Consider the following 12,159-nt stretch of genomic DNA (forward strand, 5'->3'; position numbering starts at 1 on the left):
TCTGATATGATGCAGGTGTTAGTTTTGGGGATGAAAATTTACAGGGTGAATCCATAATTTTTTTCTCAGAAGTGAGTGATTCCATATTTTTTTCCTCTGCTTGGTCTAAAAAAGTAACCGTTACTGACTGCCACAATCTTTTTTTCTTGATTTCTTATAGTGTTTCTTAAAGCCAGAAAGTTGCCATTTGAAATGACTTTAGTTTTGTGTCATGTCTGTGATCTGCTTTTTTTCTACAAAATTAAACAACTGAATGAACATCCTCCGAGGCCGGTGATTCCATAATTTTTGCCAGGTTGTATTTGCTCACATGGCTCTGAATCCATGCATATGAATTCTGCAAACGTGTGTAAAATGACCAAGGCTTTAAATATGACAGAGTGCAAGCGTCCAAGTCATTACTTGTTTGTGTCACATATATTTATCATTGCGAACACCAGTTTGGACCCCAGGGAGAAATTTAATTTAAGAAAATCAAACTGTTTAATACAAATAAATCCATCATTCCTGTAAAAATGGGCATCTTTTACCAATGAAAACAGAAAATTGCAGCTTTCCGGGATGTACTGCAAACATTAACTTAATTTTCCACATATAATGGACGCCAAAAAAAACATTTAAAGAGAAAGAACAAGCATGACAGCTATTAGATTTAATGTCAACATTTTCACTAAGAGCCACCACTAAAAAAGGGGGTTTGAGGTTCTCAATGAAATTCAATAGTTACATTAAAGTTTTCTGTATCAAGATGGATAAAATTACTTCATGCTGAAGAGCATGTGTATGAAATCAGAAGTCTCTACTTTAACAGATATATTCAGGAGGAACTCTTGGGAAAACCATTTGGAGAGATCGCTGAGGGAGGCTGGGAAAATACATGGCAAATCCTTCTGGAATAGGACGGACTGCAGAAAGTTACTTCTCATGTCTCAGCTGTTTATTTTAGGCCCATTCTCATAGTCCCCATGAGCTGGGGCTTTCTGAATACACTTCCTGCCAATCCCATCTCATAGCAGACACAATTCACACAACCTATGATCCATGGGGGTTGACACTGTGACTTGCCTTTCCAGATAATTCTGGACAGTTTTTAGTGCATTTCCTGAAAACCTTTTTTTTTTTGTTGTTGTTGTTTTTTTTGTTATTGCATGATGTGTCAAATGCTTTCTGTTTTTACCCAAGGCCAAAATATGGCTATTGGGTACTGCAAAGACTTTGCGTGTATCTGCTCAGCATAAGTCCAGTTCTATTACTGCCAGAGTCTTCAAATTCACAGGAAGCATTCTTGGGAGACAGACCTTGGACAAGCTCAAAGATGGCTAACCTTGACTTATTTTAAGTGGTCAAAAGGTCACATTCTTTCAACACACTCTTTCACTGATTACATGCGCATATGGCCGAGGGTTCTTTAGCGTTCTATATTTTCTGATTGGAATTGCCATAGTAGATGATCACCTCCATTGAGTCTGGTCTGTTTGAGGTTTCTTTATGTAATCAAAAAAAATGTTGACTAAGTTTTTCATTCCCACTACCAATGTGCTTGCTTATGAGGTGGGTATGGTCAAGACTTGTGCATTGAGCTTGGAGGTGACTTATGTTATGATTTGCCACTGCAAGACCAAACTGAATTGACTTGAACTTTTGATGGTCAATATATAATATTAAGCCAGACTCTCATTGCAGATGTTTATCCCAAATCTGCATCCACATTCCAAAAAAAAGAAAGAAAGAAAGAAAGAAAGAAAGAAAGAAAGAAAAAAAGTGCGGGCCAGATTTATTAAAGTAACTGCCAGCTACAATGAAGTACAGACGAGTCCTCTGACATGACTGCTTGTGCGCCGCACAACGGGGCATTGGCCTCCTCACTCCATGGGGTATTGGATTCTGTTTGGTGCTGTGACTGTGGTAATTGTCTTGTGTCACGTGCTTTTGGGGCTGCTTCATTCCCATGTGTGCAAAGATTAATGCACCCCTTCACTGGGTGGTTGGTCTGCAGTGCCAGTCCTGTCTCTCTCCTGTCCATGTAGGCATCTTTATGGCTGTCACAAGCATGATTTTGGTTTACATTTTTCACAATAATGTTCGTTGTCACAGTTTTTTTAAATGATGGCTCACCCCTTTATATTGTTGTGAAACAAAGGGGACAGAAAATTACCATTACTATGTTAAAAACTGTATATACTCATGATGGTATGAGCTGTCTGTGACTCATACTCAGGTGATATATCCAGACTAGTTTAAAAGAAAAGTGTCAAAACTGACATGCTTGTCATGGGACTTATGCTATGGATTTATGTTGCAGCGGAGAAAGTGGATGCATTCACTTGCTGAAAAAGAGTTCCCCATCATGTATGTTGTACCCGCATGTCCAATGTCACTCATGTACGATATGTATGCTTTTGCCAGAGAAATGAGTGGAAGGGCATGGCTCACTCATAACAGCTCCCCACTCTGATCAATTTTCAACCAGCCCCAATGACATAACTCACTGCTCACTCCACAACAGAAAACAATCTGCACTGTTTTTTGTTGTTGTCGTTTTATTAAATTGAGCTTCACTAAACCTGGCATCTAAATAACTGAGCAGCCAAATCCACATTTAAGAAGAAATTATTATTTCAAGATCTACTGATGAAATAAAAAAACAAACAAACAAACAACAAAAAACAAAACAAAAACTGTAAAATTAAAGTAAAAGATACATGGTGTGTGCAGGCCAAGTATGTGAAAGTGGATTCAGACATTTTTTCAGGTCTGGCTTCTTTCTTCTAATATGCTGCCCCAAGCTCTGGCCAAAATCCATACTCTCCACTGAGCACTCATGCTGCTTTATTTTTTTATTTACATTTTACACAACGTCTCAACTTCATTGGAATTAGAGTTGTACTTTAAGACTCAATAACTGAATCGATAAGGAATAGGCTCAATAAGCAGAGTCAATAATGGCATCGATAGATAGAATCTTATCAATACCCATCCCTACCACTTACATTATTAATTTGACTGACTTTTCATGTTTGGCAATATTTGTTGTAAGAGCCCAGAAGAACAACTGTGAGTGATGGAGAGCGGGTTAAATGTATAAAACTGCTAATCTCTGTGAAATGTAAATGAGCAGCATGTGTTGTAACGTGTCTGTGATTAACAGCGACTGATTCAGCTGAAATGACACATTTACAAGGATGTTGGGTAATCTGGGGTGGGTGAGATAGAGAGACAAAGCAAAGATACGTTAACACATGATCTACAGCTATCATCTTCAACTGATTCTCATCTTTCTTATCTACACTGTTCTTCTGAAACTGCGACTGATATCTCATGTAGTTGAGTTGAGTCTTTAATCTTTATCACTACAAATATTCCACATCTTTCGATTTCAACTACACCCAAAACAAGACCCGATTAGTAGATGTCTGAAATTTAACACAAACACAGCTCTACATACCTACCACATCCACCAAATTAATGTCCAATTTACTAAAGCTACGTCTGTGTACATTTCCTAAAATATTTCTCAATAGACACGTGTGAGCGCATGCATGCAGACACACGGCACATTTCAAATACGAAAGTGCATTTCAGTTAAGCAGTGGAATGTAATTTATTAAAACCTTTAGGAAAAGGCTTTCTGCTGAGGACAGAGAAGAGACATGGCAGTGTAGCTCTGTGGAGACAGTGAGTAGGAGGATGCAGCTGAATGTAATGTTATGGATTGCAGAGTTGTTGTGTGGGCCGCTGAAGAGGAGGTACTGCTGGCCCACCACCAGAGGGCGCCCTGCCTGAAGTGCGGGCTTCAGGCACGAGAGGGCGCTGCCTCCTCAGGAACAAGCCGTGGTGACAGCTGTCACCCATCATCCGTGACAGCTGTCACTAATCATCCACATCTGGTATAAAAGCAGGAAGACACCTCCACCACACTGCCGAGATATCATCTTCTATCAGAGGTAATACTCTCAGCCTTTTTGTGAGATTTGTAAATCTGTTATTGTGTTTGCAGGAGTACCGGTCGTTTTTGTGGAGGCTGTGCAAGACGGCGCTCTTTTTCTTCTGAGACCGCTGCAACGTGTTGAGTGAGAGGTGGAGGTGGAATTCCCTCCAGGATTGTTACTGGGTGTTCACACACCCACCCTTTGACTGTCTTTTGCTTTTTGCCAGCAGTACCAGATCCGACACGCCGTGAAGGTGGCCACCTGGGGACTCCGGGACTTGGCGGCTCCAGTATTCCTCGGGTTCGGTGGTGGTGGAAATCGTGTGGTTCCGGTTCGTTTCCAGACAGGCGTCTCCTATCGTCGAGCCTGCCCACACGACACCTTTATTGATTGACTGTTGCACATTCTGAATCTGCTGTGTTTGGTTGTGTCATTCACAACAGTAAAGTGTTATAATTTGACTCCTTCCATTGTCCGTTCATTTACGCCCCCTGTTGTGGGTCCGTGTCACTACACTTTCCCAACACAGAGTTATCGGTTGCGCTGAACACTACAGCACTATATAAAAACACCTTGTGTGTAATAAAAATGATGCCAAATGTTGCAATGACACTGAATAACCAATTACCAATAACCAACCAATGAGGTTTGCTGAAAACTACGGGTTCCAAACTGTTAATAGATATTACACCAAACACAAATTTATTTCATCAGATTAGAAGGTGAGCTCAATTCTCCCAAGTGTGCAGATCTGTTTAAGCCGCATAATGAAGACGAAGAACAGAGGTAAAGAAAAGCCTGCGAATTCTTTGATAAACGCATATCTGGCATTTTCAGTTGTGTTCAATTTCTTACTTTCATTGCACAAAACTAACAGCAAACTGTAACAACAATTTGCTGGTATAAGTAGGACCAACTACTCAAACAGTTTCTACATCAAGTAATTTGGAAATAAGTAAACATTGAAGAGGTCAAACCTGTGCATAAGGGTGGCACAGTGGCTTAGTGTTTGCACTGTTGCCTCACCGGGGGAAGGTCCTGGGTTTGCTTCCCACCTGGTCCTTTCTCTGTGGCGTATACATGTTCTCCCTGTGTATGTGTGGGTTCTGTTGGGGTGCTCCGGCTTCTTCCCACGTCCAAAGACATACCAGGTCAGGTGAAATAGAAACTTTAAATTGACTGTGGGTGAAAGTGAATGTAGTCCAGCGATAGACTGGCATCCTGTCCAGGCTGTGCCTGTGTCTCGCCCAATGAGAGCTAGGATAGGGTCCAGCCATCCAGTGACAAAAACACTAATTCCAAAAAAGGAAAAAAAATAAAAATTTAAAGTAGAGCCATTCTCCAGTGTTTCAAAACATGTTCTATTGTTCTGGCCAGAACGGCAATACTATCAAAGTATATTTTTTAACTGATTATTACGAATATCAGGTACACCAAAATAGGGTCAAGACACCCTGAAATAATTAAGTAATTATAATTAAAGTAATTAATAATTAATTAATAATAAGTAATGTTAAGTAATAAGTAATGTTGACCAAATAGTAGAGAAGCTTGAATCTTCGACTGGACTGGGTTGCTTGACACGAGGACGTTTCGCTTCAAATCGCAGAAGCTTCCTCAGCTAAAATTCTTGCTCTGGTGGTCTGACTTCTGTCTTGACTCTTGTAGAGAAGTCCAGTCAAAGATTCAAGCTTCTCTACTATGGAAACCACCTGGACAACTGAGAGCCTACACAGAAACGTTGTTGACCAAATATGGGGAAAGTGGCATAAATGTTTCAAGGTCACTGAAAATCTTTGGGGAGATAGACACTCAACAAATCAATCAAACATTAATCAAATGTCCTAGATATCTGAACTTTGCTCTACTGACAAAAAAACAGATAGATGTTTGCTTGAATTGCTTCTTTTCTCCCTGTTCCCCCAAAATATACAATAAAAATTGTTAAAGTGAAAATGTTAAGAGGTTTTTTTTGTGTTGGCTGTATTGTCTGAATAAATCTAACAAGTTTGAATGTTGTCCTGCTAGCATCCATGTGGTATTGTTTGACGTTCCCGCTTAAATCAAAATTACAATGATGCTGTTCATAATTTTCATTAGTAAGTCATGATGCCAAGATATGCGGACAAAACACCCACAACATGAAGTTGAAAAAGTAAATGATGGTGGAATGAATGTAGCTCATCAAACCTCCAATGGTGCATTGTATACAAGAAGTATGTACAATTACCTAAAAAGGAAAAGTGCCATTTAAAGTTCAAACTTATGACCACTTACTAGGATTGGGAACCGACTCTTTTCGAGAACCGTTAAGAAATTATTCGATACGCGCCATCAAGAGCCTTGTTGCTTCATGACTGCCTTATCAGTCCTTCAGAGCGGCCGTTGTTTTTGAGGGTGTTTGTCGGGAAAATGATAATTTCTCTATGTTGATTACAGACCCTGCAGTGGCTCTGTAATCAACTGCTTCTGTAACGGCTCCGCTTTGAAGCTTGAACCAGTGCTCTGACTCCATGCTTTGTTGGTTCTTTGCTTCGCTGCACCTTGCATTAAGAATATGTGCTCAGAATATATGCCCTCTCCACAGTAATGTGGCTTGGCCATGCCCAAACTACATTTGCAGCACACACTTTAGAACTTCAAAACAGAGCCTTCAGTTCCTGTTTTTATGTTCATTTTCTTATATCATTTATGCATAATTCTTTGGAAATTTAACTTGTACTTTTGTGTATTTGCATGCTGTAAAACATTTTGAAATATCTGCCCCATAGATGCTACACAATTAAAATTATTAATACTATTATTATTAGTAGTAGTAGTAATAGTAGTAGTATTATTAGATCACTGAGGCAAAATGGTTAATTGTGAAACTAAAGTAAGCTATCAAGTAATTATACAAACAAATAGGAAAAAAGCGTGGTTGTGGTTAAGATGTTTCATGTCTCATAAAGTTCGCTAAAATGGTACCTGGAAGGAGTGGCTGTCCGGCCATGCTCATGGGAGTCATTCCCAAGTTGTTCATGGTTGTTGCCCAGGCATCTGGATCCGACATGGGCATCGTTATGGGGTTGGACTCCATGGTCACGTTGTGGATTCCTTCTGAAGAAAGACAACAAAAAGAAGAGTGAAGACTCACGAAAATTTCAGTAACTTCAGAGCAATCGCGAAAGAGAGAACATCATGAAGGTTATTTCAAGAGTGGGCTTTTGCCACACTTTTTCAGCTTGTGTTTTCTTTCAGTCATTCCTTCAGTTCTGTGCGACCCTGCAGTCACTCTGACACTTGTCGTGACTTCCACATCACTGCGATTTACAGCCCATTTACCCGATGTTGCAGTTTGTTCAGATGCCAAAAGGTTCAACAGTCTGGCCTCCTCAGTGTTTTTGTGCCAAATACCTACTGGGAAAACTTCTGATCCGATTGAAAACAGAACAAACAACAAGCAGAAAAGCAGAAACTGGTTGGTACATATGTTCATAAAAATGCACCACAATGTGGAATGTACTGAAAAATCAGTGTTCACCTGGAAACCAGCGTGAGAAAATAATACAGCGTAAAAGCTGATTATCATGGCACTACACCGAAATCCCAATCCTGTCAGTCGTTTACTCTGACAGGGAATCTGAGAAAACTTGAAGAAACTTCAACTAACCGCAGCAAACTTACAAACACAGCCTCTCTGTTTGCTGTCAACTGTCGGGCGGTAAAGCAAACACACTGAGCTCTCCAATGCAAATCCTGCCGTAAAGTCAACACGAACACCTTACACCTCCCGCAGCAGCTCATTTTTCAGTCTACATTTGAGTTTGCAACTCTAAATTCTCCTTAATTCTCTCCTCTAGTCGACCACTCTCTGACAGACCTATAAATTGCCGTTGCTGTGAGCTGAGCTGTTCGCTTCTCGTCTGATACCAAAACCAACACTACTGTTATAGTAATGAGACACGCTGCTGCGTGTGCACACTTCACCCTTCAGAAGGTATGAGGATGATCCCACTGTGGACAGATGTGTACATATCTGAGTGCCGTCCTGCACAACAAGCCCTCTGTTGGGATTCCTGGTGTTCAGGCGCAGCTGGTAATGTGTAATAATGCTGTTTGCCTCTCTGTGTTCTTCTCAGAGTTAATAATTTCTGAGCTGTCTGCTGCCGAAGCCATGAAGAGAACTGATAAAACAGCTTCTGTCTGCGTGTCGCTGTGATAACGATGCAGACATCACGCTTTTGTTAGTTCACACAAGCCTATTAGCTGGGGACAGTTTGGAGGATCTACACTCAACAAAAATATAAACGCAACACTTTTGGTTTTGCTCCCATTTTGTATGAGATGAACTCAAAGATCTAAAACTTTTTCCACATACACAATATCACCATTTCCCTCAAATATTGTTCACAAACCAGTCTAAATCTGTGATAGTGAGCACTTCTCCTTTGCTGAGATAATCCATCCCACCTCACAGGTGTGCCATACCAAGATGCTGATTAGACAAAAATGTACATAGAGAAGACTTGTGACCTTACCAGAAAGATGTGTTGGCATCGATTAATGGTCTCTGGTCCCCTCCCCCTCCTGGGGTAACGATGAGGCGTTTAGCAGACTGACATCGTTACATATGTGGCTGGCGCAATTTTGCAGACAGCAAGACTTTAGTTTTATTGATAACTGGTCTTCATTCTGGGGCCGCCATGGCTTGCTGATGCCGGACGGCCTCCACCCTACTGGGGAAGGCACCGCCATCTTGTCCGTGAACATAGATAGACTCTACAGGGAGGGTAACAACAGGAATTTACAGCAGGCCACGGAGCAGGTCATTAGAGACCCTGCAAGGCTTATGACAAATGTGGGTATGGAATCCATTAGCTTATTGGGGAAATTTAGTGCAGAAAATCCACTATGGTGATAGTGCAGTTTATCTTCCAGGGAGGGAAATTCAACAAGTTGAGACTGTGGCCTGCTTCCATAGACGTGTCCATAAAAATCAGAGGGATATGCTTTGCAAACTTAATACGCATTACTACATTGGATGATGCTGAAATTGAGGATGGCCCAGTGGTTGTTCCAGCAATAGCAAAGATTTTGTGTCTGCTACCTACAACTCATGTGGAATGTCTCAAACCTAAACGTACTTCTAGGCATCTTATATATGCTACTCTGGAACCACCAATAAACTCAAACAGTCCAACTGTCAACCCCACTGAGGTCCTTTGTCTGGGTCTCATTAACATAAGATCACTGTCCTCAAAATCATTGTTGATCTAATTATTGATCATCACTTAGATATGATTGGGTTATGTGAAACCTGGCTTAAACCTACAGCTGTCCTGCCCTTAAATGAGGCCTGCCCACCAGCATATACATTTAGTTACGTCCCTCGTGATGCAAGCAAGGCGGGGGTGTTGCTATTATTTATAAATCTAGGTTTAGCTTATTAGCTGTTGGGGGGTCACAAATATAACTCGTTTGAGCATCTGATTCTCCGCTTTGCTCAGGATATTATGCATTACCAAGGTCAGAAGAATAAAAATCAGCCTTATTACTTTGTCACTGTATACAGGCCTCCTGGCCCATATTCTGAATTCTTAGATGAATTTGGTGCATTCATCTCTTACCTGTCAACGAGTGCAGATAACACTGATAATTGGTGACTTTAACGTTCATATAAATAAGCCTTCTGATCCCATCTGCAAATCATTTATGGAAATTGTGGATGCATTAGGATTTCGGCAATGCATTCGGGACTCGACGCACATTAGTGGAAATACCTTGGATTTTGTTCTTGCATGTGGTATTGCTGTCACGAATATAGACATCATGCCTCTTACATCAGTGGTCTCTGATCACTCACTTATTAAGTTTACAGTTTCGCTGCCATGTTTTGTGGAACAACAACCTTATTTATCACTACGGCAATGCATCAACTCCTCAACTAAGGCTGAACTCAAAGCTAGACTGCCTGATGTCTTAGCATCACATTTAGTGAATACCCAATCAGTAGACAGTCTTGTGAATAGTTTAAACTCAGTGTTGGCCTGGGCGATTTGGCCTAAAAATAAAATCTCTGATTTTTTTCAGAAAACATTTGACTTTCGATTCCCCCCCCCCCCCCCCCCGCACACACACACACACTTTTTTTTTTTAAAAGAAAACATTTAGGACAAATGACAGAGATAACTCAAAATAAGTTTTACTTTTATTTTATCAAAAACGGGACATACTAAAATACGAAATGGGGACTGATAATCACGGAAATGGGAGTAAAATGTAACAAAATGGAGCAGAGTGAACCATAGTTACTTTTATTTAACTGTTTAGCTTTTGTTTTATGTGAGATGCGCTCAGTACATGTAGTAGGGGCAGGTGTGCCATCTGGCGTTCGAGAGATAAAACTTCAATTAATGGGTCAGTCTGCTCCATTTCGTTAAGTGTTACCCCATTTCGTTATTATCAGTCCCAATTTCATCCCATTTAGCTAAAAAAAAAAGTAATAAAAGTACTTAATTGAATCATATTTGGAGTCAGCCTGCTCCATTTTGCTACGTTTAACCCACATTTCATTATCAGTCCCCATTTCGCTCATTCGCTTAAAAATAATTAAATAAAAGTAATCAACTGAATCATACTTAATCATATTTGGAGTCAGTCTGCTCCATTTCGTTACGTTTTACCCCCGTTTTGTTATTATCAGTCCCCTTTTCGCTTAAAAATAATTTAAGTAATTAACTGAATCATATTTGGAGTCAGTCTGGGTCAATCTGCACCATTTCGTTACTTTTTATCTGCATTTCATTACATTTATCCCCATCTGAGCAGTGCCCATGTCCCCCAGCTCCAGCTGGGGCACCACCTATTATTTTCTCTCCAGCTCAGGTCAAAAAGGAGTTAGACCGACTAAAGCCAGGCAAGGTAATGGAACCTGATGATATCAGTCCTAAGCTTCTGAAGACCTGCTCCAATGAACTGTGTGGGATTCTAGCACATTTGTACAACGTGAGCTTGCGCTTACAGAGGGTCCCTAAGCTATGGAAAACATCGTGCTTGGTTCCATTGCCAAAGAAAAGCCATCCTACTGAGTATAAGGACTACAGGCCTATAACCCTTACATCACATATAATGAAGATGCTAGACAGACTGTTCCTCCCAAACATCAGGGACATTTTGGTGCCTCATATGGACACTTTACAGTTGGCATACCAACCGAACATGAGTGTAGATGATGCCCTCATCTACATGTTGCCCAGGGCATATTTACATCTGGATACTCCTGATGCCTCTGTGAGGTTAATGTTTTTTGACTTTACAAGTGCATTTAATACTATCCGCCCTGTGCTACTGGGGGAGAGCCACATGGACACTGTGTACAACAAGGGACAAAGCAGACTCTATTTTTTAAGGAGGCTACGGTCATTTAACATTGGCACACCCTTGTTGAGACAGTGTACCATACAGTTGTGGCCAGTTCCTTGTTTTTTGGTGTGGCCTGTTGGGGAGAGGCCATTCGTACAGCGGATAGGAATCGACTGAACAAACTTGTCAAGAAAGCTCGCTCCGTGGTTGACTTAGAGTTACCATCAGCCCAAAAAGTGACCGAAGGGAGAATGCTCTCAAAGATGATGACCATCAAGGCCAATCCCTCCCATCCCCTTCATGTTTTAGGGGTGATTGGCTATAGCTCCTTCAGTCACAGACTGATAGCTCCAAAGTGCAGGCCGGAGCGTATGAGGAACACCTTTATTCCAGCTGCTATTAGACTGTTCAACGCACAGTGATTATAGAATGTCCACTATTGCACTTTTTGTTTTTATTTTAGGTATTTAGATGGTTGTCTGAATGTGCATGTCTGTGTGAGCTGCTACAACAGCATAATTTCCTGTAAAGGATTAATAAAGTATCTATCTATCTATCTATCTATCTATCTATTTTGTGATTATTAGGCTCCATTTCGCTCCATTTGGGCAAATGATTCCACCAGAGTATGCCTCGTAAAGTGTGGCAATTCTCCAACGTAGCTGGATGCCTCTGTTTTAGATGCTGGAATAAGTTTATTGTGCGGCTGCGTTTTGTTGCAATGGTTACAGACAAACTTTGCAGCGTGCAGTCACTTGTTCCACGTCTGTCGTTGCAATCCCAAACCACAAATGAAACTCCCTCTTCATTCACAGTTAGCCATGTTTGTTATTGTGTGAAGTCAACACGACGGGCAAGGAGGGAGCTACGGAAGGTCCTGGGGACA

At 40.9% G+C, this 12,159-nt stretch overlaps 1 protein-coding gene across 3 annotated transcripts in view; it reads right to left on the minus strand.

The window, feature by feature from the left end:
• The window catches only part of LOC117520585 (ecto-NOX disulfide-thiol exchanger 2-like), a 260,220-nt gene that overhangs the window by 104,507 nt on the left and 143,554 nt on the right, over positions 1-12,159 (minus strand). For 2 of the 3 annotated variants that reach the window (XM_034181900.1, XM_034181898.1), the window contains exon 3: positions 6,897-7,028. In XM_034181900.1, coding sequence (XP_034037791.1) covers positions 6,897-7,008 — 112 coding nt within the window. In that variant the 5' untranslated portion in view covers positions 7,009-7,028. The remainder of the gene's footprint in view (positions 1-6,896; positions 7,029-12,159) is intronic. The other variant, XM_034181899.1, reaches the window with a different exon arrangement.

The sequence above is a fragment of the Thalassophryne amazonica genome, chromosome 11 (assembly GCF_902500255.1).
Source record: "Thalassophryne amazonica chromosome 11, fThaAma1.1, whole genome shotgun sequence".
In the NCBI taxonomy this organism is placed as follows: Eukaryota; Metazoa; Chordata; class Actinopteri; order Batrachoidiformes; family Batrachoididae; genus Thalassophryne; species Thalassophryne amazonica.